Source organism: Microcaecilia unicolor, chromosome 5 (genome assembly GCF_901765095.1).
Source record: "Microcaecilia unicolor chromosome 5, aMicUni1.1, whole genome shotgun sequence".
Taxonomy (NCBI): Eukaryota; Metazoa; Chordata; class Amphibia; order Gymnophiona; family Siphonopidae; genus Microcaecilia; species Microcaecilia unicolor.
Genome location: NC_044035.1, coordinates 167,062,072 through 167,087,900, shown reverse-complemented (window position 1 = coordinate 167,087,900; position 25,829 = coordinate 167,062,072). Strand labels below are relative to the sequence as shown.

The window sequence follows — 25,829 nt, the reverse complement described above, 5'->3', positions numbered from 1 at the left end:
CATGGAAAAGAAAATAAGATGATACCTTTTTTATTGGACATAACTTAATACATTTCTTGATTAGCTTTCGAAGGTTGCCCTTCTTCGTCAGATCGGAAATAAGCAAATGTGCTAGCTGACAGTGTATATAAGTGAAAACATTGAAGCATTACTATGACAGTCTGACAGGGTGGGAGGATGGGGGTGGGTAGGAGGTATGCATGGGGACATCAAAGCATATCATTGATATTCTAACAGGATGGGTGTGGATAGGTGAGGGATGGGGTGATCAACAGAGACATACAGCTTTATGATTTATAATGGGCTAGGAACCCCAGATCCTTGTTAAGTCCTTTCTGTTGGGTGTTAAAATATTCAATCATTCTGACTTCAAAGGTCTTACGTTCTTGTATGGTTTTAAAGTTACCTTTCAGGATTCTCACTGTGAAGTCACTGGTACAGTGTCCTGGTCCTGTAAAATGCTGACCAACAGGCGTGGGAGCCCATTATAAACCATAAACCATAAAACTGTATGTCTCTGTTGATCACCCCACCCCTCACCTATCCACACCTATCCTGTTAGAATATCAATTATATGCTTTGAAGTCCCCATGCATACCTCCTACCCACCCCCATCCTCCCACCCTGTCAGACTGTCATAGTAATGCTTGAATGTTTTCACTTATATACACTGTCAGCTAGCACATTTGCTTATTTCCGATCTGACGAAGAAGGGCAACCTTCGAAAGCTAATCAAGAAATGTATTAAGTTATGTCCAATAAAAAAGGTATCATCTTATTTTCTTTTCCATGTTTTATTTTGTTTGATTTCTATTGATAACCTTAAGAGTGGACTAACACGGCTACCACACTCCTCTATTTTTAGTTTAGTAATTGAAATATATCAGTTTTGAAAATTTACATCTGCTATCTATATATTGCACTGCACAGGACGAAATGTGAGGGGGCCACTTCATGTGATCAATCACGTGATTAAACATTTTGAATTGTGATTAAAGCCTTACAACCGATGGAAAGCCCTAAATATGTCTTTGTCCTGAATCTAAAGTACTGGTAAATATAAGTTATACTTACCAGTACTTTAGATCCAGAACAAAAAATTTAAAGTCTAATATCAATAGGAGTTGGAATAGGAATCGGACAGTCGAAAAATAGAGGAGTCGAAAGTCAGCTGAAGGTTTGATGTACCGACTCCACAGCCCTGGCCTTACAGTAACTTCTTTTCAAAGTTTCTTTTGGTCTGTCTTACTACTTTCAACTTGAGCTCACCAACTCCGATTCCTCCTTTTTTCCCTTAAAAATTGTTTTTGATGGCTCAGTCTATCAAAATAATGTAATGTTTGTAACAATATAAATAAGAAAAAAGTAAATGAAAGAAAAATCCTACAGACAGATATCTTCTCAATGAAGCTCCTCAGGCAATGGGCAATTTCCTTCAATTAAGCAGCTCGCTGTGGTCCCACCTCTTTCAGCCGCATCTTATTTTGTCCCAGTGAGACCTCACAGTTACTTTACCTTTCAATCGCACCAGCTCATTGTGATATTTCTTGCGCAGCTGCAGCTCCCGACGGTACTTGCACAGAAGTTCATGATTTGTGTTCCTCACCTCCTCAACAACCTCTCCAATCTGAGAAAAAGTAAAAGTGAGAATGAGGATTCCAAAAGCGACTCAAGGTCTACAGTATCCTAAAGTTGAGGGCCTCATGACTGTGCTGCTCTGCCCTATCCTGAAAGAGGAAAATGTGAACTAGATCTATGCCTCTTCTATCAGGACCTGGAAGACTGTAAACTAGAAATGGAAAACAAGACGGCAGTGCAACACACTGATGAGAAACAGACAAATAACTACATTTGTTCCTGTAATGTGCAAAATACAAAAACAAAAGAGATACTCCTAAAGCAGACAAAGAAAACAAAAGTTTCCCCACATAATAAAAGGTAAGACTTACCACTGGGTAAAGCCTTGTTTTCTCACCTGTAACAGATTTTTCTTTTCCTCTAGATGGCAGGATTGATTAGGCATAAAAGTGGGTGGCATTAGATGTTGTTAAGATGGAATTGCGATCCTAGAACTCAGAACCAACACATAGCTCTGAGAAAGAGTTGCCCTTCCTGTGCACAGTGGTCAACTCAGTCCTTCAGTTAGTTTCATAGCTCAAGAAGAAATGCAAATTCTTGGGAAGGATAAAAGGGTTGTGTGCCTGGTCAATCCTGTCTATGGAAAACACTTGCTACAGATGAGAAACAATGCTTTTCTCAATGGACAAACAGAATTGAGTTGGCAAACAGATGGGTGACTCTCCAGCTCTGGACAAAATTATACATTAACTGAAACAGCCCAGGCAAAGATGAGAGAGTTGCTAATGCTACAAAGACAGGTTGAGAACTGCTCAACTAAATACACTGTCTCCGACTGTGGACTAGTCCATGCAGTAGTGTGAAGGTATGAAACAAGGACTAAGTTGTTGTTTTGCATATGGTGTCCAGTAAATCAGATTTCAAAACATCCATGGTAGCAGCAGGGGCTCTTCTCTGATGAGATTTCACTTTAATAGTTAGAGGACTATCAGTTTGTTCCATAAACAAACATGGTTTAATGGAACAGAGTCAGCATGGGTTCAGCCAAGGGAAGTCTTGCCTCACCAATTTGCTTCATTTCTTTGAAGGCGTGAATAAACAGGTGGATAAAGTTGAGCCCGTTGACAGTGGATCCGACTTTTGACAAAGTTCCTCATGAGAGACTCCTGAGAAAATTAGAGAGTCATGGGATAGGAGGCAATGTTCTGGTGTGGATTAGGAATTGATTATTGGACAGAAAACAGAGGGTTGGGCTAAATGGTCATTTCTCTCAATGGAAGAGTGTGAATAGCAGAGTGCCGCAGGATTAGTATTGGGACCAGTGCTATGCAACATATTTATAAATGATATGGAAATCGGAACGATGAGTGAAGTGATTACGTTTACAGATGACACAAAACTATTCAAGGCTGTTAAAACACATGCAGACTGTGAACAATTGCAGGAAGACCTTTGGAAATTGGAAGACTGGGCATCCAAATGGCAGATGAAATTTAATGTGGACAAATGCAAAGTGATACACATTGGAAAGAATAATCCGAATCATAGACCTTGGGGGGTCAGCACTCAAGAAAAAGATCTAGGTGTCGTAGATATGCTGAAATCTTCTATGCAGTGTGTGGCGGCAGCCAAAAAAGCAAACAGGTTGCTAGGAATTATTAGGAAAGGGATGGTGTCTGCTTTGTGTGGTAAATGCAGGGCAGATGCTGGATGGCCCCTCCATCTACCACAGAGGCTTCTTGTGTGCTAGCTTTCACTTCTAATGCGCTGTAAATACAAACTTAATACATATTATTTAATATTCTGCTCTGTCCTTTTCAGTGGTAGTTCAAGGTGGGTTGCATCCAGATATGGTAGGTGAATCTCTCTGTCCCTAGAGGGCTTACAAGTCAAGTTTGTACTTGAGGCAACAGAAGCTTAAGGGGCCCCTTTACTAAAGCTTTGCATGTACTAATGGACATTAGTGTGCGTTAAGTGCCACGTGGCCTCAGATAAGGAGACTTAATCTGAGATTTGTGGTCTTCCCTAAATCACCTTTAGTATCAATTAATACGATGAAGAAATATCTTATGAAGATCCTTCAGATTCTCCAAGATGTCCTGCCCAACTTTCTTGAACCCACTATGTGAGATCTGAGGGGAATCCCAGAAGTAGAAACCTGCAGTCTGAACTCAGTGGACAGTTTGGATGACAAACATTTTGGAAGATTCACAGTATGTTACCTCCCATGCGACTTTGCCACCTTTGCCCTTGAGCCTGATAGGAATCGAGTCTTGAGATTATATTTCTTACATTGAAGTGATTTGATTTTGGGCCAAAGTATATTTATTTTTCCTAATTTCTGTAAAATCACATAAATGCAGTGTAAAGCTTTTTTAGTAATACACCCACAACTGTTTGAAGCAATTTTTCCTGCAGTTTCCTTGAATAAAATTAGAGGGCAATTAAGAAGTTTTATTGGAGCTAGGACTAACTCATCTGGTTTTGTGGTTTCCGTTGCCTCCAATCGAAATGTTTTGTTTATATTGAATCCTTTATTCTACATGTTGCTCCCTGGTTTTTCCTTCTAACAGAAGTGGTGGAGATGAAAACAGTATCTGAATACAAGAGAAATTGGGACAAGTACATAGGGAGAGCAAATGACATGGATGGGCAGAATGGCTAGGCCATATGGTCTTTATCTGCCTACATTTTTCTATATTTCTATGTAAATATATTTCTATATTTAAAAATGCTATAATACCTCTGTATCGCTCCATAGTGTGACCTCACCTTGAGTACTGGGTTCAGTTCTGGTCGCCATATCTCAAAAAAGACATAGTGGAATTAGAAATGGTTCAAAGAAGAGCAATCAAAATGATAAAGGAGATGGAACTCCTTTCACACGAGGAAAGGCTAAAGAGGTTAGGGCTCTTCAGCCTGGAAGAGAGACGGGTGAGGGGATATATGATTGAGGTCTACAAAATCCTAAGTGGTGTAGAACAAATAGAAGTGAATTGATTTTTTACTCATTCCAAAAGTACAAAGACTAGGAAACACTCAAGAAAGATGCATGGAAAAACTTTAAAAACAAATAGGAGAAAATATTATTTTACTGAACGACGCTTTGCTGGAGGATGTAGTAACAGCGGTTAGCGTATGTGGGTTTCAAAAAAGGTCTGGACGAGCTCCTGGAGGAAAAATCCACAGTGCTATTGAGACAAATATGGGGAAGCTACTGCTTCCCCTGAGATTAGTAGCATTGAATGTTGCCACTATTTGGGTTTGTACCAGGTATTTGTGACCTAGTTTGGCCACTGTTGGAAACAAGATACTGGGCTAGATGGACCATTGGTCTGACCCAGTATGGCTATTCTTAAGTTCTTAAAGTAAACCACTTAGCTATACATAAAGCTAGGTGTTACCATCCATATTCTAACATAACTCCCCCCAGATGCTAAACGAGTAGTGTCAAAGCAATAAGAATATTTTCACTGGCATTATTTGTGCAGTACCATTGAAGATCATTGGCCAGACTAGTACAACTTCTTTTGAATTCTAACTGATTCCTTTCTTGAACTAGAATAGGTTCTATTGTAGTGGACTTCTTCCTAAGACAGCTGGGCATGGGCCTAAGGCATATCGGCCTGTCAGAGGCAGATGTGAAGGCAGAGATGAAAGTGTGAAGTGATAGCCCACTTTTACGATGCTGAGAATATAGGATTCTAAGGTTACCTATTTCCACTGCATACGAAAGAACAAACTGACCACCTACAGGCAGGACAGGATATGTATTCTGGACAGGTACTGGGTGTGACTACAGAGGACAGTCAAAAAAGTAGACTCTTGCTTTGTTTGAGAAGGAAGGAGTGGCTTTATTAGGCAGCTGCCTCAGGCGGCAAATTTCAGGGTAGCGCAGTAAGTACCTCTAAAATACCTCTGTGGCAGTCACTTAATTTTGCTTCCAGGCAGGAAGCAGCATCTTCTCTTCCACCTGGGCTAGTAGCAGGATGCCAGTGTTAATGGCAGAGTGTGTGTGTTGGAGGGAAGTGGTTGGAAGAAGCTCTGAACACAGCAAACAGGATATCTAAGGGAGAGGAAGTGATAGTAGATGGTAGGGATGGGCAAATTGGCTAAGCCATTTGGTCTTTACCGGCTGTCGTTTTCTGTTTCTTAACAGCATAAGGAATTTAGAGCATCATATCCAGACAACTGTGAGGAAACCCCACTTTAATTCTCATCCTCACCTCTGCCCTGGTGGTCTGCAGTGCCCTTTGCAGCATAAGGGGAAAGTCACGCACTTGCCGCTTCAGACTATTATAGTCATTTGTTAAGGTGCGCAGTGCAGGTTGCAGAGTCAAGAGGTTCGTTCTGACACCTGTAAATATATGACTAGATTAGGTCACACAACAAAAATCTCCATCTAAAAGCGGCACACTACTTCCAGGCCCTACATTTTCTCCCCTGCTATACTAATTGGTTTTTCTCTCCCATCTCCTTTCCCTGCACAAGCTTACCCTTGAATTACTGCATCCCTTCCACTGCAGCATCCTGATTGTAGTTTGCACTTGTGTGCACTCTTGTGCACACATTTAATTTTAAAGCTTATAAAATGCTAGCTGAAGACAAAGATTTCCCAAATTGATACACAACAATTCTCTCACTTGCCAGAACTCTTAACATATATATCCCCCCCTCCCCGGGGACCCTTGTTCCCAGCATTCAGCCCAGACAGTGGAAGAGGGGGTTACGATAGAAACTCACCTGCAAGGTTCTCGTGCACAGCTTTCATTTCTGTTTGTGCTTGCATGAAAGCATCTTCTATAGCCCGGTTCTTCTCATCCTTCATGGTCTGAACAACTTCCACCATCTCTCTATGTACTCTCTCCACCTCCGACTCATATTTTTGAATCTGGTGGAACAAGAGAAAACAAACACATCAGTTACTATGCTGAACAGACACACAGCAGACCAGAGCGCTGGAAATGTCAATCAAAAATGAGCCTAAGCAACACAGAGCTACTAAAAAAAAAAAAAAAAAAAAAGCTAGTCATAGGCTGATGCTCAGAACTGAGGTGCTGTAAGGAACAGCACCAGGAAATACCAGGGGAACAGCACAGAAAAAACCCCCCACTTCCCAATGCTCAACCCTAATAGCATGCAAATTTGCTGTTAGCATTGAGCATTGGGAAGTTAAGGAGGAGGAACATGCCTGGTGCATACACACAAGAGCTGTGAAGTAAGCACAGCTCTTGCAAGCATGCACAGTCAAACTAGGGAGAAGGGAACCCGTGCTGTATGTTTCCAGGTAAAACAAAGACTTTGAACTGTACAGCATAAGAGACAAGATTTATGAAAGGATTTCCACTCTTGTTTTGTGCCTGCACTCCTCTCTCTCCCATGACCCTATATCCCAGTCTAAGTGCTCACCACTGATGCCTGTCTTTCTCCGAGGACAAGCAGGCTGCTTGTTCTCACTGATGGGTTGACGTCCTCGGCAGCCCCCTCCATCGGAAAGTAGTCCTCGCGCGCCCATGCGCACCGCGCATGCGCGGGCCGTCTTCCCGCCCGAACCGGCTCGAGCCGGCCAGTCTTCTTTCGTCCGCACTCGGTACGGTCGTGTTACGCCGTTCGAGCCCCAGAGAGTCGACCTCGCGCGTCCTTTTCGACGTGTTTTTGTCCTTTTTTTCTTACAAAAAAGTTCGGGAAGTGTTCCGGAAGACCCTTTCGGGTTTTCTGCCCTTCCCGTATTTCTCAGTTTTTTGCCCCGTAAGTTTTCTTTCGTTGTCGGGGTAGGCCTCGTTTGGCCTCAGTCGAGATTTTTCTCCCTCTAAATTTTGGTGCTTCAATTTTCGCCATTTCGGCTTTTGATTTCGCCGGCGTGATTTTTCCGCCCATGACATCGAAGCCTTCCAGCGGCTTCAGAAGTGCACCCAGTGCGCCCGGGTAATCTCGCTCACTGATAGGCACTCTGCGTGTCTTCAGTGTCTAGGGGCCCAGCACCGCCCTCAGAACTGCAGTCTGTGTTCCCTGTTACAAAGGCGGACTCAGGTAGCGAGATTAGCCCAGTGGAACGTTTTGTTCTCGGGCTCTTCGTCGGCATCGGCACCGGAGGCATCGAGTGCATCGACGTCGTCAGCGTCCGGACCATCTTCCTTGGCTGCCGCTCCATCGACTGCATCGAGGCATCGGACCTCTGCATCGGCGCCGAGGCATCGGGCGACTGTATCGACGTCGGTGGTACCGAGACTTCGTCTGCTGATGTCGTCGGACGGAGGTGCATCGTCAGGAGTGCAGGTGAGGGCTGTCCATTCCCCTGCTGGTGGCGGTGAGCCTTCGGGTGGGTCTCCTCCTACCCTGAGGGCTCCTGGGGTACAGCCCCCCCGGGATCGACCTTCTTCGGTCTCGGCCCCGAGGAAGCGAAGGATGGATTCTACGTCCTCCTCGTCGGTGCCGGGGAGCTCCGGTGACATGCTTCGGAAGAAGTCGAAGAAGCATCGACACCGGTCTCCTCCCCATGTCGGCACCGAGAGCTCTGGGTCGCCGAGGGATTCGGCACCCAGCAGGCATCGGCACCGAGAGGACCGCTCACCCTCTGTTCAAGAGGTGTCGATGCGCTCCACTCTGGACAGCTCGGAACAGCCTCCTCGCCCGGAACAGGTTCTGACGTCGACGCCTGCATCGACCTCTCAGCCTTTCTCTGCAGCCGCTCTAAACGAGAGCCTCCGGGCCGTTCTCCCAGAGATTCTGGGAGAGCTGTTGCGCCCTACCCCTCCGGTACCGGCGGTGCTTGCGCCTCCGGTACCGTCGAGCGTGGCGCCGGCTGGCCCATCGCCCAGGTTGAGGTCCCCGACGTCGGTACCGCGTGCGGTGCCGACCGCGGCCACCTCCCAGGAAGGCTCCCCGACTACGTCGGCGGAGGGAGCTTCACCGATGCGGGCGAGGGAGTCTACCTCTCGACACCCCCACCGTGGACGGGGTTCCACCGAGTCGAGCAGGGCGAGGTTGCAGACACAGGTTCGTGAACTTGTGTCTGACACCGAGGTTGAGGCCTCGTGGGAGGAAGAGGAGGACCCCAGATATTTCTCTGACGAGGAGTCTGAGGGTCTTCCTTCTGATCCCACTCCCTCTCCTGAGAGACAGCTTTCTCCTCCCGAGAGTCTGTCTTTTGCTTCCTTTGTCCGGGAGATGTCTACGGCCATCCCCTTCCCGGTGGTTGTGGAGGACGAGCCCAGGGCTGAAATGTTTGAGCTCCTGGACTATCCTTCTCCACCTAAGGAAGCGTCCACTGTTCCCTTGCACCATGTCCTGAAAAGACATTGCTTGCGAACTGGACCAAGCCACTAAGTAATCCCCACATTCCCAAGAAGATTGAGTCCCAGTACCGGATCCATGGGACCCAGAGCTGATGCGCACTCAGTTGCCTCATGACTCTGGAGTTGTGGATTTGGCCCTAAAGAAGGCTAAGAGTTCTAGGGAGCATGCTTCGGCGCCCCCGGGCAAAGACCCTAGAACCTTAGACTCCTTTGGGAGGAAGGCCTACCATTCTTCTATGCTCGTGGCCAAGATCCAGTCTTACCAGCTCTACACGAGCATACACATGCGGAACAATGTGCGGCAGTTGGCGGGCTTGGTTGATGCTCTTCCCCCTGAGCAAGCCAAGCCTTTTCAGGAGGTGGTCAGGCAGCTGAAGGCGTGCAGAAAATTCCTGGCCAGAGGAGTTTATGACACTTTTGATGTTGCGTCCAGGGCCGCTGCTCAAGGTGTGGTGATGCGCAGGCTCTCATGGCTGCGTGCCGCCGACCTGGAGAATAGACTCCAGCAGCGGATTGCGGACTCGCCTTGCCGTGCGGACAACATTTTTGGAGAAAAAGTCGAGCAGGTGGTAGAGTCTCTCCACCAGCGGGACACCGCATTCGACAAGTTCTCCCGCCGGCAGCCTTCAGCCTCTACCTCTACAGGTAGAAGATTTTTCGGGGGAAGGAAGACTGGTCCCTATGCTTCTGGTAAGCGTAGGTACAATCCTCCTTCCCGACAGCCTGCGGCCCAGGCTAAGCCCCAGCGCGCTCGCTCTCGTCAGCAGCGTGCGCCTCAGCAAGGCCCCGCGGCTCCCCAGCAAAAGCAAGGGGCGAGCTTTTGACTGGCTCCAGCAGAGCATAGCCGACATCCAAGTGTCAGTGCCGGGCGACCTGCCGGTCGGGGGGAGGTTGAAAGCTTTTCACCAAAGGTGGCCTCTCATAACCTCCGATCAGTGGGTTCTGCAAATAGTCCGGCAAGGATACACCCTCAATTTGGCCTCAAAACCTCCAAATTGTCCACCGGGAGCTCAGTCTTACAGCTTCCAGCACAAGCAGGTACTTGCAGAGGAACTCTCCGCCCTTCTCAGCGCCAATGCGGTCGAGCCCGTGCCATCCGGGCAAGAAGGGCTGGGATTCTATTCCAGGTACTTCCTTGTGGAAAAGAAAACAGGGGGATGCGTCCCATCCTAGACCTAAGGGCCCTGAACAAATATCTCGTAAAAGAAAAGTTCAGGATGCTTTCCCTGGGCACCCTTCTCCCCATGATTCAGCAAAACGATTGGCTATGCTCTCTGGACTTGAAGGATGCCTACACACACATCCCGATACTGCCAGCTCACAGACAGTATCTGCGATTTCAGTTGGGCACACGCCACTTCCAGTACTGTGTGCTACCCTTTGGGCTCGCCTCTGCGCCCAGGGTGTTCACAAAGTGCCTAGCTGTGGTAGCAGCGGCACTTCGCAGGCTGGGGGTGCACGTGTTCCCATATCTCGACGATTGGCTGGTGAAGAACACATCCGAGGCAGGAGCCCTGCAGTCCATGCAGATGACTATTCGCCTCCTGGAGCTACTGGGGTTTGTGATAAATTACCCAAAGTCCCATCTTCTCCCAGTGCAGAAACTCGAATTCATAGGAGCCCTGCTGGATTCTCGGACGGCTCGCGCCTATCTCCCAGAGGCGAGAGCCAACAACTTGTTGTCCCTCGTCTCGCGGGTGCGAGCGTCCCAGCAGATCACACCTCGGCAGATGTTGAGATTGCTGGGCCACATGGCCTCCACAGTTCATGTGACTCCCATGGCCCGCCTTCACATGAGATCTGCTCAATGGACCCTAGCCTCCCAGTGGTATCAGGCCGCTGGGGTCTAGAGGACGTGGTCCACCTGTCCACGAGTTTTCTCGAATCCCTGTATTGGTGGACGATTTGGTCCAATTTGACTCTGGGACGTCCTTTCCAAATTCCTCAGCCACAAAAAGTGCTGACCACGGATGCGTCTCTCCTGGGATGGGGAGCTCATGTCGATGGGCTTCACACCCAAGGAAGTTGGTCCCTCCAAGAACGCGATCTACAGATCAATCTTCTGGAGTTGCGAGCGATCTGGAACGCTCTGAAGGCTTTCAGAGATCGGCTGTCCCACCAAATTATCCAAATTCAGACAGACAACCAGGTTGCCATGTACTATGTCAACAAGCAGGGGGGCACCGGATCTCGCCCCCTGTGTCAGGAAGCCGTCAGCATGTGGCTCTGGGCTCGCCGTCAAGGCATGGTGCTCCAAGCCACATACAGTGGGGGAAATAAGTATTTGATCCCTTGCTGATTTTGTAAGTGTGCCCACTGACAAAGACATGAGCAGCCCATAATTGAAGGGTAGGTTATTGGTAACAGTGAGAGATAGCACATCACAAATTAAATCCGGAAAATCACATTGTGGAAAGTATATGAATTTATTTGCATTCTGCAGAGGGAAATAAGTATTTGATCCCTCTGGCAAACAAGACCTAATACTTGGTGGCAAAACCCTTGTTGGCAAGCACAGCGGTCAGACGTCTTCTGTAGTTGATGATGAGGTTTGCACACATGTCAGGAGGAATTTTGGTCCACTCCTCTTTGCAGATCATCTCTAAATCATTAAGAGTTCTGGGCTGTCGCTTGGCAACTCGCAGCTTCAGCTCCCTCCATAAGTTTTCAATGGGATTAAGGTCTGGTGACTGGCTAGGCCACTCCATGACCCTAATGTGCTTCTTCCTGAGCCACTCCTTTGTTGCCTTGGCTGTATGTTTTGGGTCATTGTTGTGCTGGAAGACCCAGCCACGACCCATTTTTAAGGCCCTGGCGGAGGGAAGGAGGTTGTCACTCAGAATTGTACGGTACATGGCCCCATCCATTCTCCCATTGATGCGGTGAAGTAGTCCTGTGCCCTTAGCAGAGAAACACCCCCAAAACATAACATTTCCACCTCCATGCTTGACAGTGGGGACGGTGTTCTTTGGGTCATAGGCAGCATTTCTCTTCCTCCAAACACGGCGAGTTGAGTTCATGCCAAAGAGCTCAATTTTTGTCTCATCTGACCACAGCACCTTCTCCCAATCACTCTCGGCATCATCCAGGTGTTCACTGGCAAACTTCAGACGGGCCGTCACATGTGCCTTCCGGAGCAGGGGGACCTTGCGGGCACTGCAGGATTGCAATCCGTTATGTCGTAATGTGTTACCAATGGTTTTCGTGGTGACAGTGGTCCCAGCTGCCTTGAGATCATTGACAAGTTCCCCCCTTGTAGTTGTAGGCTGATTTCTAACCTTCCTCATGATCAAGGATACCCCACGAGGTGAGATTTTGCGTGGAGCCCCAGATCTTTGTCGATTGACAGTCATTTTGTACTTCTTCCATTTTCTTACTATGGCACCAACAGTTGTCTCCTTCTCGCCCAGCGTCTTACTGATGGTTTTGTAGCCCATTCCAGCCTTGTGCAGGTGTATGATCTTGTCCCTGACATCCTTAGACAGCTCCTTGCTCTTGGCCATTTTGTAGAGGTTAGAGTCTGACTGATTCACTGAGTCTGTGGACAGGTGTCTTTCATACAGGTGACCATTGCCGACAGCTGTCTGTCATGCAGGTAACGAGTTGATTTGGAGCATCTACCTGGTCTGTAGGGGCCAGATCTCTTACTGGTTGGTGGGGGATCAAATACTTATTTCCCTCTGCAGAATGCAAATAAATTCATATACTTTCCACAATGTGATTTTCCGGATTTAATTTGTGATGTGCTATCTCTCACTGTTACCAATAACCTACCCTTCAATTATGGGCTGCTCATGTCTTTGTCAGTGGGCACACTTACAAAATCAGCAAGGGATCAAATACTTATTTCCCCCACTGTATCTGGCAGGCGTAAACAACAGTCTGGCCGACAGGTTGAGCAGGATTATGCAACCTCACGAGTGGTCGCTCAATTCCCGTGTGGTACGACAGATCTTCCAGGCGTGGGGCACCCCCCTGGTGGATCTCTTCGCATCTCGAGTGAACCACAAAGTCCCTCAGTTCTGTTCCAGGCTTCAGGCCCACGGCAGACTGGCATCGGATGCCTTCCTCCTGGATTGGGGGGAGGGCCTGCTGTATGCTTATCCTCCCATCCCTCTGGTGGGGAAGACTTTGTTGAAACTCAAGCAAGACCGAGGCACCATGATTCTGATTGCTCCTTTTTGGCCGCGTCAGATCTGGTTCCCCCTTCTTCTGGAGTTATCCTCCGAAGAACCGTGGAGATTGGAGTGTTTTCCGACCCTCATCACACAGGACGAGGGGGCGCTTCTGCATCCCAACCTCCAGTCTCTGGCTCTCACGGCCTGGATGTTGAGGGCGTAGACTTTGCCTCTTTGGGTCTGTCAGAGGGTGTCTCCCGCATCTTGCTTGCTTCCAGGAAAGATTCCACTAAGAGGAGTTACTTCTTCCATTGGAGGAGGTTTGCCGTCTGGTGTGACAGCAAGGCCCTAGATCCTCGCTCTTGTCCTACACAGACCCTGCTTGAATACCTTCTGCACTTGTCCGAGTCTGGTCTCAAGACCAACTCTGTAAGGGTTCACCTTAGTGCAATCAGTGCATATCATTACCGTGTGGAAGGTAAGCCGATCTCAGGACAGCCTTTAGTTGTTCGCTTCATGAGAGGTTTGCTTTTGTCAAAGCCCCCTGTCAAGCCTCCTACAGTGTCATGGGATCTCAATGTCGTTCTCACCCAGCTGATGAAACCTCCTTTCGAGCCACTGAATTCCTGCCATCTGAAGTACTTGACCTGGAAGGTCATTTTCTTGGTGGCAGTTACTTCAGCTCGTAGAGTCAGTGAGCTTCAGGCCCTGGTAGCCCAGGCCCCTTACACCAAATTTCATCATAACAGAGTAGTCCTCCGCACTCACCCTAAGTTCCTGCCAAAGGTCGTGTCGGAGTTCCATCTGAACCAGTCAATTGTCTTGCCAACATTCTTTCCCGTCCTCATTCCTGCCCTGCTGAACGTCAGCTGCACACATTGGACTGCAAGAGAGCATTGGCCTTCTATCTGGAGCGGACACAGCCCAACAGACAGTCCGCCCAATTGTTTGTTTCTTTTGATCCCAATAGGAGGGGAGTGGCTGTAGGGAAACGCACCATATCCAATTGGCTAGCAGATTGCATTTCCTTCACTTACGCCCAGGCGGGGCTGGCTCTTGAGGGTCATGTCACGGCTCATAATGTTAGAGCCATGGCTGCGTCGGTAGCCCACTTGAAGTCAGCCTCTATTGAAGAAATTTGCAAAGCTGCGACGTGGTCATCTGTCCACACATTCACATCTCATTACTGCCTGCAGGAGGACACCCGACGCGACAGTCGGTTCGGGCAGTCAGTTCTTCAGAACCTGTTTGGGCTTTAGGATCCAACTCCACCCCCCGAGGGCCCTGTTTGTTCTGTTCCAGGCTGCACTCTCAGTTAGTTGGTAAATTTTTTAGGTCAATCTCAGTTATGTCCTTGCCGTTGCGAGGCCCAATTGACCTTCGTTGTTGTTTTGAGTGAGCCTGGGGGCTAGGGATACCCCATCAGTGAGAACAAGCAGCCTGCTTGTCCTCGGAGAAAGCGAATGCTACATACCTGTAGAAGGTATTCTCCGAGGACAGCAGGCTGATTGTTCTCACAAACCCGCCCGCCTCCCCTTTGGAGTTGAGTCTTCCCTTGAAGTGTATTGTCTTGCTACATACGGGACTGGCCGGCTCGAGCCGGTTTCGGGCGGGAAGACGGCTGCGCATGCGCGGTGCGCATGGGCGCGCGAGGACTAGCAAAGGCCTTTGCTAGTAAACTTTCCGATGGAGGGGGCTGCCGAGGACGTCAACCCATCAGTGAGAACAATCAGCCTGCTGTCCTCGGAGAATACCTTCTACAGGTATGTAGCATTCGCTAAACAGCTACTCTGCTGCCTGCTGTAATCATAAGCCCGTTCTCAGGTTACAAAAAAAAAAGTTATGCGGGCCCTACCGGACAGCTTTGGAGCTGTCCTAAATTTGACCACTTAGCTACGTGGGTGCTGGCACTAAATACCACCAGCACCCGTATAATCCCGGGCTCTTTCCCCTCGTACCATCCCTGACCTGCACCTTTTTTTTTTTGCGACATTCAGCAGCACTGCCTGCTTTAGTGCCACTGAATGTCAGGTGGTAGGCGGCAACAAGTGATTTAAGCAGGCAGGAGCCTCTCCTACCTGCTTAAATTGCTTTGCATATGGAGATCACGTGATGCACGGCTAGAGAGAAGGTGTCGTCGTGCGGAGCTCCCGCCCTCCCCGCGCCGTTTTTCGCATAGAAATATCTTATTTCGCCGCTTTCAAAAGCGAGGATAACAACAACGGCGATCCGAAACATCGGGGTAGCGCGAAATACTAAAGCGGAGCGCGGCAGAGGTGCGATGGCAGCTAAACCCCCCAAAAAAGAAAACATGCGGACCCGTACAACAGATTCCAAGATGGCGGACGGAGATGGAGACGGCCCGAGGTCGGTGAGTTCGGCGTGGGCCGCGGAGGTGGCAGCGGAAGTCTCCGCTATGTTGGGGGCGTCAGTGGATCACAAATTACAAGCGATTAAAGAACAATTAGGAGGCATCGACGCGAAGTTAGAGAACATCCAGTCAGACTTTTCTCAATATAAGCAGCGCTTATCTGATGTGGAAGATCGAGTGCAGCAGCATGAGACAACACAAAAAGACCTGGAGAGCAAGGTAGAACGGCTGGAGAGTAAGCTGGAGGACCTGGAAAATAGGGCTCGCAGGAGTAATATAAGAATGATTGGGTTGCCTGAGAAGATCAAAGACTCAGAATTAAGAGACTTTCTGGAAAACTGGCTACCAAAAATTTTACCTTTACAACTGTCTGCTGGGCCTTTAAGAATAGAACGTGCTCACCGGCTGGGACCTGGAAATTCGAAGGACCCCCGCCCAAGAGTCATCATTTTCAAAGTTTTGAACTTTGCCCACAAACAGGAAATTTTTCGGGCGTTCAGAAAGGCTGGAACTGTACAATATGAGAACCATACGATACGCTGCTTCCAGGACTTTTCGACTGGAGTTTCTTTACAGCGAAGAGCATTTCGTGGAGTGTGCCAACAATTATTTGAAAAGAAAATTCAATTTGCTTTACTTTATCCGGCCCGTCTAAAGATCTGGCATAATGGGAAACATTCCTTGTTTTCATCAGCGGTAGAAGCATTGAAGTTTGTGCAGCGAGATCTGACCCCTGAGGATCCGGCCTGACAGAACAGCCGGGGAAAACCTGGTTGGTCTGACTAAGATGATGATCTGGAAAAAGCTGAGGTGGCGAGCTCACGCCGAGCTGATGGGACACAGTTGGTAATTTTATAACCCAGAATGTACCTCTCTGTTACTGACTATGAAGAGGATACATGGGGCATGTTATGGTTATTGTTGCTGTTTTAAGAGTTCTTTGGTGAGGGGCCCCACAGAATCATACTTTGCAGAAGAGAGACATGATTTTACAACTGGGCCCTAACATCTGATATTACAAATTCCCTAGTAGGGATTACAAAGGTTGGATGGGTTTCTTTTGGGACAGGGGGGGTTTTTCACAGGGAAATTGTGGATACCAATAAGGGGAGAGTCCAATAGTGATGGGTCTAGGGCTCACATAAGGAAGGAGGGGGGTAGGATTGTAGGAGATATTATATTAGATATTAAATTCAAGGAAGGCGTGGGGAGGGGGGAGCTCACGTGATTTAACCATGAGGGAATGGTTGAGTGATTCTGGGGGGGGAGGGGTAGGAAGGGGGGGTGGGAAGATTAAAGAGGGAGGGAGGTATCTGACAGAATTTGAGTTTCAGAAGGAAAATTCAAAGGGATGGCAAAGGGAGGCCCTAGGGGCTGGGAGGGTTTCCCTTCTTTTGTTTAAATGTATAACTTTTTTCATGCTGTTGTTGGATTTCTGGTGTACTGGGGTCACTTAAGATAGTTTCTTGGAATATTGGGGGAGTGTCGTCCCCGATAAAGCGAACAAAGGTGCTTCAGGCGCTGAAAAGACAACAAGTGGATATAGCCCTACTGCAGGAAACACACCTGTCCTCAGGGGAACACTTAAAATTCAAGACAGGGTGGGTGGGATCTCTCTTGGAAGCCCCAGCGGTGGGGAGGAAAGCAGGAGTCCTGATTCTTTTTCGAAAAGGACTGCAGATAAAAATCACCTCCACCTTGAGAAGTTCGGAGCGCCGCTATATTCTGGCGGAAATAGAGATTGAGGGTCATACTCTAGTGCTTTGTAATGTATATGCCCCAAATGTATATGATAAGAAGTTTTTTCAAGGGCTGATCTCCAACTTGTCAAAATTTAAAGGGGGGAATATTATCCTGGGAGGTGATTTTAACTTAGTGGTTGACCCCCAGCTGGATAGATCCGGTGCTAGTGCCAGGGGTTCGGGAGGAGGTGCTCGAGCCTTGACTTTGCTCTGTGATGCATTAGACCTTGTGGATGTGTGGCGTGTTTTACACCCATCGGACCGAGATTACACCCATCTTTCCAGAGCCCATGCATCCCAATCTCGCATAGATTATCTATTTGTTTCAACTCCTCTGTTTTCACAGATGGTTCAGGCTGAGATTGGCCCCTATGAGGTCTCGGACCATGCTCTGATCTGGCTGAGATGGAGGAGGCCTGTGAAGGGGGGTGGACTACGCTTTTGGAGATATCCCCTAGACCTAGTAAATGATCAAAAATTTAAAACATTTTTAGCAGAGAGGATAACAGATTATGAATTCCATAACGGGGTTCATAGCCAGCAGCCGACACTTTTTTGGGAAGCGGAAAAAGCTGTCTTGCGAGGAGACATAATCTCTTACTGTGCTAGAACTCGACGGATTCGAGACAGGGAGATCTTGAGGTTGGAATTGCAGGTCCGCAAATATAGGAAACTGTATGGTAGGAATGCCACTGCGGAGAATAAGTCACTGCTTTTGATTACGCAGCAAGAGCTCAACGAATTGCTGCATCGGAGGGCGGTTAAGTCCCAATTTTATTATAAATATAAGCTATTCCAATACAGCAATAAGGCAGGGAGGTTGCTGGCGAATATGGTACGGAGTAGAAGGGGAACCTCTAAAATTTTACAACTGAAAGATTTAAATGGAAAGTTATTGAGAACGGATCAGGATATAGCAGATCGATTTGGCCAGTATTACGAGGCCTTATACGCAAGGCCTGTAGATGAAGGACTGAGTGCAGGTATGTTCTTAGAGTCGGTACAGTTGCCCAAGTTGTCCCCTCGCCAAATACAACGATTAAATAGTCCACTTGAGGAAGGAGACCTTATGTTGGCGTTACAACAAAGTGCGTCTCACAAAACACCGGGTCCAGATGGCTACCGAGTGGAATTTTACAAACAGTTCTATGAACATATCAAGAGACCGCTCTTAGCTTTGTTTAATTCCATGATAGAGGAGAGGACAGTGCCTGAAACCATGAAGAAAGCTCAGATTGTAGTTATCCCGAAAGATGGTAAGGATATGGCAGACCCTGGATCGTATAGACCAATCTCTCTTCTTAATGTGGATGCCAAGTTGTACGCTAAGATACTGGCAAATAGGTTGGCTCTGGTACTCCCGGACCTGGTAGAAGAGGCTCAAGTAGGATTTGTGAAGGGGAGGACAGCGGTTCGGAATCTTCGTGCAATTTTGGCCTCTTTAGAGACAGTGCAATATAAGAATCTGGCTTCTCTGTTAATTAGTTTTGATGCAGAGAAAGCCTTTGACAGAGTGAGCTGGCCTTACTTGTTTGAGACTCTGAAACACTATGGTATTCAAGGACCGTTTTTAGATGCGATACAGGTGTTATATCTGGAGCCAATGGCTTATGTGTGGGTGAATGGGGTCTGTTCTCGCTCATTTCATATCTTTAGAGGTACTAGACAAGGATGTCCGCTCTCTCCTCTCCTGTTCGTTTTATCTTTAGACCCCTTGGTCAGGGCGATACAAACTCATCCAGAGATCAAGGGAATCCCGATAGGGGCCTCGAGGTTTCTTCTGTCAGCCTTTGCGGATGACTTACTGGTGCATTTGACACAACCATCCCAGTCTCTCCCGGCTCTGTTGGAGCTATTTCAAGAATTTGGAGATTATGCAGGATTTAAGCTCAATTATATGAAATCTCTGGCATTGGCGTCTTCAGAGGACCAGAAGAGAGAATGGGGGCAGGCCTTCCCGCTTCGGTGGGCACGAGGGTCATTTCGCTATCTGGGAATATGGTTGTCTATGACCTCAGCAGATCTCTATCGCTTGAATGTAAATAGACTGCTAAGTGGTACAGAGACGAGACTGAAAAGTTGGGTGACACTGCCCCTTACACTTTATGGGCGCATTCAGCTGTTCCGGATGGTGGAATTCCCTAGATGGCTCTACTGTCTACGGATGTTACCAGTCCTTATCAAACATAAAGATCTCAAAGTCTTACATCGCTTACTCAGACGATATTGCTGGGGAGGGAAAAAGGCTAAACTATCACTACCTTTGTTAATGGGCAACTGGAGAGAGGGGGGCCTGGGTCTGCCAGACTTGAGAAGATACAACAGGGCATGCTTATTGTGTTACTTTGGTGACTGGTTTTTTGACCGTGAAGATTATACACCCCGTAGAATAGAGGAGCAATTTTTTGCTCCTTGCCACTTTTATTTTTTGTTACAGGCACCTGGGGCTAGTATACCTGAACATCTAAGAAATAGCCTGTTGCTAACATCTTTGCGTTCTCTTTGGAAGGATCTGATGGGTATTTGGGGTATGTCGAAACACACATCAGATATGCTACCCATTTGTGGAAATTTATTGTTTAAACCGGGAATGGACAATAAAACATTTCAGGCTTGGGGACACTTGGGCATTAGTCGTCTGGAGCATCTTTTAAACCAGCACGGGACGCTAATAAGTTTGGGCGCTTTGGGTATTGGCTATGATATGAATAACATTTTTGCCTATAATCAAATTATACACTATGTGAGGACGGTAGATTCAGAGGCTTTGAAACATAGACATTGTCACCGAATAAGACACTTTTAACAGGAGGAGAACACAGAACGACTCTCGGTCTCTAAGTTGTATAAGATCTTGGGGAAATTGCCACTTTTAAAGGACCGGGAGTTAATACAAATGCGATGGGCCCGAGATTTAGCGAGACCAGGACTGTCTTTGGATTTTGATATGTTAGTTTCTAGAATTCCGGAGATGACTGGCAATGCAGGTTTCCGTGAATGCCAATACCGAATTTTGCATAGAGCATACAGTGGTGGAAATAAGTATTTGATCCCTTGCTGATTTTGTAAGTTTGCCCACTGACAAAGACATGAGCAGCCCATAATTGAAGGGTAGGTTATTGGTAACAGTGAGAGATAGCACATCACAAATTAAATCCGGAAAATCACATTGTGGAAAGTATATGAATTTATTTGCATTCTGCAGAGGGAAATAAGTATTTAATCCCTCTGGCAAACAAGACCTAATACTTGGTGGCAAAACCCTTGTTGGCAAGCACAGCGGTCAGACGTCTTCTGTAGTTGATGATGAGGTTTGCACACATGTCAGGAGGAATTTTGGTCCACTCCTCTTTGCAGATCATCTCTAAATCATTAAGAGTTCTGGGCTGTCGCTTGGCAACTCGCAGCTTCAGCTCCCTCCATAAGTTTTCAATGGGATTAAGGTCTGGTGACTGGCTAGGCCACTCCATGACCCTAATGTGCTTCTTCCTGAGCCACTCCTTTGTTGCCTTGGCTGTATGTTTTGGGTCATTGTCGTGCTGGAAGACCCAGCCACGACCCATTTTTAAGGCCCTGGCGGAGGGAAGGAGGTTGTCACTCAGAATTGTACGGTACATGGCCCCATCCATTCTCCCATTGATGCGGTGAAGTAGTCCTGTGCCCTTAGCAGAGAAACACCCCCAAAACATAACATTTCCACCTCCATGCTTGACAGTGGGGACGGTGTTCTTTGGGTCATAGGCAGCATTTCTCTTCCTCCAAACACGGCGAGTTGAGTTCATGCCAAAGAGCTCAATTTTTGTCTCATCTGACCACAGCACCTTCTCCCAATCACTCTCGGCATCATCCAGGTGTTCACTGGCAAACTTCAGATGTGCCGTCACATGTGCCTTCCGGAGCAGGGGGACCTTGCGGGCACTGCAGGATTGCAATCCGTTATGTCGTAATGTGTTACCAATGGTTTTCGTGGTGACAGTGGTCCCAGCTGCCTTGAGATCATTGACAAGTTCCCCCCTTGTAGTTGTAGGCTGATTTCTAACCTTCCTCATGATCAAGGATACCCCACGAGGTGAGATTTTGCGTGGAGCCCCAGATCTTTGTCGATTGACAGTCATTTTGTACTTCTTCCATTTTCTTACTATGGCACCAACAGTTGTCTCCTTCTCGCCCAGCGTCTTACTGATGGTTTGTAGCCCATTCCAGCCTTGTGCAGGTGTATGATCTTGTCCCTGACATCCTTAGACAGCTCCTTGCTCTTGGCCATTTTGTAGAGGTTAGAGTCTGACTGATTCACTGAGTCTGTGGACAGGTGTCTTTCATACAGGTGACCATTGCCGACAGCTGTCTGTCATGCAGGTAACGAGTTGATTTGGAGCATCTACCTGGTCTGTAGGGGCCAGATCTCTTACTGGTTGGTGGGGGATCAAATACTATTTCCCTCTGCAGAATGCAAATAAATTCATATACTTTCCACAATGTGATTTTCCGGATTTAATTTGTGATGTGCTATCTCTCACTGTTACCAATAACCTACCCTTCAATTATGGGCTGCTCATGTCTTTGTCAGTGGGCAAACTTACAAAATCAGCAAGGGATCAAATACTTATTTCCACCACTGTACCTTACAAAAGCTCAGATTTTTAGGATGGGGGGGGTGGAAGACCCATTATGTGAAAAATGTGGAAGATTACCTGGGTCATTGTTTCACTGTTTGTGGGAATGTTTTCGGGTACACCATTTTTTGGGGGAGGTTCTGAAATATCTGTCCTCTCTGTTGGGCTCTGGGGTAGTGGACTCCCCGATGGGTGTGTTGCTGGATAAACATGAGGTGTTTGCATTGCAGGGCATATCTGGAAGGCATCTGATCCGTAGGGCTTGTTTGGTTGGCAAGAGGTTGTTACTTTCTCAATGGGTGGGAAGTGCTCTCCCGGATTTCTGGCACTGGAGGAATAGATTCCATGAACTAATGTTGTATGAGCGCCGAGGGGTGGGAGGTTCGAAGAAGAGGAGGAAGGCCTTTTTGGATATTTGGGGCCCATATGTTCAGACACTACATACCAGAGGTAGAAGTCTGGTCCTGAATTCCCTTTGATTCTACAGCGTGATACATTTCTGGAAGATATCTCAGGGTGGGTTAGGAGGGGAGAGGAGGGTGGATGGGAAGAGCATGACATAGAATGATGGGAGCATGGGAGATAGGGAAAAGAGGATGACATTTACAACTATGATATGTTCCTCCGGCCCTGTGGGCGTTAATTTGTTGATGAATCACAACTTTGACATATGATGGAGGAGACATGGAAAGTAGTGAAACACAGGAGCTACAGGTACCGACCAGAGAAGGTTGACAACTTTCCATATTTATTTTCATTATGAATCTTGTTGAACAATGTTTCGATTACTGTGAGATACAGTCCAAAGGTTCCTGTAAAACTTCCTTGATAGTCATTCTGTACAACTTTTCTCTTCAACAATGAATATAGTCAATAAACATAATATAAAACGGGGAAGGGAGGGGGAGGGGGGGATGGGGGGGAAAAATAAAATGTTGATGATAGAAGTTCAGATGTATTAGCATAGGTCTGAAATGTTTGCCACTGGAGTATTACGGATTGGCATGATATTGTATCGTTTATGCTTTCATCAATAAAAATACTTTTACATAAAAAAAAAAATTGCTTTGCATATTGGCCATATCACCATTTAGGCATCCTTTTACTAAGCTGCAGTAAAAGGGGGCCTGTGCTAGCGTCAGTGCTTGTTTTTTGATGTGTGCTGAGGACCCCTTTTACCATAGCAAGTAAAAGGCTGTCTTTTTTTTTTCTCAAAAAGTAGTGGCCATGCAGTAAGTGAACCACTTGCCATGCAGCCATTTTTTTTTTTTTGGGGGGGGGGGGGGGGGGACACACTTACCATCCCCCACTGAGGTGGCGGTAAGGGCTCCCACACTAATCTGGCAGTAACCGCTGCTCGATTACCACTGGGTAAGCACCAGTTCTACAAAAATACAAAAACTTTTGTAGCGCCGGAAATGACGTGCGTTGGAAGTGGGAACTACCGCCGAGCTCCTGCGGTAGCCCGGTGGTAGTTCTGGATTGGTGCACAGCAAGCCTTTTTTTCATGCGCCAACTCTTATAGCCCCTTAGCAAGGAAGCTGTCCACAGGACTCACAGCTTGCATTGTCCCTACCTTGCTTGTGAACAACATTCTAGACACTCTCATTGAAAGTGGCATTGGAGTCTCTCCCAGAAATGTGCTGAATGTGAGCTGGGGAGGGGGAGTGGGGAACTATAATCTAAGAGGCAGAACGTTTACAACATTTAGTGGCCAATCCATTTAGGTCAAATGATTTCACTACTACTAAGTCTTTAGTAAACTGCACCTGTGATACTCGCCTCTAAAGTCTCCTGCATATCATAAGTGCATAAGCATTGCCGTACTGGGACAGACTTGTTCCATCAAGCCCAGTATCCTATTTCCAACAGTGGCACATCCATCACAAATACCTGGCAGGATCCCAAAACAGTACATAGATTCCACGCTGCTTATCCCAGGAATAAAGCAGTGGACGTTCAAATATTTGAAAGGTTTTAATCCGCAAACGAACCTTTTCCGGAGATGGGAAGATGGTAGAACGAGAGGACATGAAATGAGATTGAAGGGGGGCAGACTCAAGAAAAATGTCAGGAAGTATTTTTTCACGGAGAGAGTAGTGGATGCTTGGAATGCCCTCCCGCGGGAGGTGGTGGAAATGAAAACGGTAACGGAATTCAAACATGCGTGGGATAAGCATAAAGGAATCCTGTGCCGAAGGAATGGATCCTCAGGAGCTTAGTCAAGATCGGGAGGCGGGGATAATGCTGGGCAGACTTATACGGTCTGTGCCCTGAAGAGCACAGGTACAAATCAAAGTAGGGTATACACAAAAAGCAGCAAATATGAGTTATCTTGTTGGGCAGACTGGATGGACCGTGCAGGTCTTTTTCTGCCGTCATCTACTATGTTACTATGTTACTATATACTAACCAGTATTGGAGCTAATAGGTTATTAAAACATTTATAGAAACGATTACCATAGCCATCTAAACCAGGCATTTTCCCATTGGGCAAGTTTTTAATCGCCCAAAGAATTTCACTGATTGTAATAGGGGCCGACAATTATCCTGTTCCACAGATGATAAAACAGGCAAATCTACCCCTTCCAGGAAGGAGTGAATTCAGCTAGCAATGGCTGCACTTCAGGCATGTAAAGCTGCTTGTAATATGCTAAGAATTCCCTCTGAATAACAGTCATCTGAGTACATAGCTGCCCAGAATTATTCATCAGTGAGTGAATAGCATTACGCTGTGTCATCTGTTTCAATTTGTTTGCAAGAAGCCGGCTTGCCTTATTATTAAATCCATAGTGATCTTGTTTTGTGTGCTGCAGCTGTTCTTGTATATTATTAAGTTCCAGAGCAGATAGTTGTATCTGAGTTTATGTAGTGCCGCTGTGTTGGGGTAACTTGATGTTGTTATCCAGGTACTGGATAAGTTGCCTAAGATCACATTCTTGTTGCTTACTAGATTTATGAATGTGAGCTTGTACGGAGATTATCTTTCCCCTCATAACTACTTTTAAACTTTCCCGTAATATATCTGGGGATACTTCAGGGGTATCATTAAAGCGAAGGAATTCCTGCAGCTCTCCATCAATCCGCCGAACATATATGGGTTCATCCAATAAATTGTCTGGGAATTTCCACCTATTAGAATCTGAAGAGACCCCCTGTCCCCTAAGAGTAATAGTAATCGGGGCACAATCTGACCATGTACGTGTATGTATGGATGCGACTTGTGTGTGTGAGCAGACCTCAGGGTCTCCCATCCATAGGTCTATAAAAGAGTGCGAGTCATGGGCTGCTGATTAATAAGTATAGTCTTGTTCTGCTCCATGTGTGGCCCTCCAAATATCAACTAAACCCCACTGACTGATAAACCTCTGGAGCTTTTCCATATCAGATATAGCATATGAAACAATGTTTGCAGTATTATCAAGTGTAGGATCCAGAGTTAAATTGAAGTCCCCTCTTATCAACAACTCCCCCCAAACAGATTTGATCAACTGTACAGATAACTGTTCATAAAAGTCCCCCTGTGCTTGATTTGGTGCATATCTTTTCAGCAATGTATGAACAGTCCCACCTACATCTATTACTAACAAAATGTACCAGCCTTCTTTATCTGTCTTCTGGTAATGTACAGTCCACGTATGGCCCTTTTTCAAGAGTATATCCACCCCTGCCGTCTTAGGGTGTACTCAATTAGAGACGAGATAAATTTGTGGATAAGAACTGTTATTAGGTAAATGTTCATATTTTGTAAGCAAATGGGTCTCTTGTAGAAAAATAATATCAGTCCCAATCGTGTCGTTTCTTTAAATAACAATTTGCGTTTGATGGGTGTAATGAGACCTCATACATTTAATGGCATGCAAGTTATGAATATCATTATGTTATTCAACTAAAATTAAATACCTAAACATATGTTGTAATGGGTACATTGTCACCTGCTCCAGAGAGAACCCGCTCTCCCAATATCCTTGCAACCAAATTCCCTTACCCCATATAAATCTCACAACACCCTCAACCCCCCTCCCAAACAACCAAAAGGTGGGCCATAATGGTCTTGCTAGATAAAAGAGAGCGCAGCCGCCTACAGCACACCCTACAACCAACAATTATTA

The 25,829-nt window shown here is 46.8% G+C and overlaps 1 protein-coding gene across 8 annotated transcripts in view; it reads right to left on the bottom strand.

The window, feature by feature from the left end:
- KIFC3 (kinesin family member C3) overlaps positions 1-25,829 on the bottom strand; it is a 177,636-nt gene that overhangs the window by 27,056 nt on the left and 124,751 nt on the right. For all 8 annotated transcript variants that reach the window (XM_030203558.1, XM_030203555.1, XM_030203563.1 and 5 more), the window contains 3 exons: positions 6,322-6,469; positions 5,805-5,935; positions 1,516-1,627 (listed from right to left, as the gene is read on the bottom strand). In XM_030203558.1, coding sequence (XP_030059418.1) covers positions 1,516-1,627; positions 5,805-5,935; positions 6,322-6,469 — 391 coding nt within the window. The remainder of the gene's footprint in view (positions 1-1,515; positions 1,628-5,804; positions 5,936-6,321; positions 6,470-25,829) is intronic.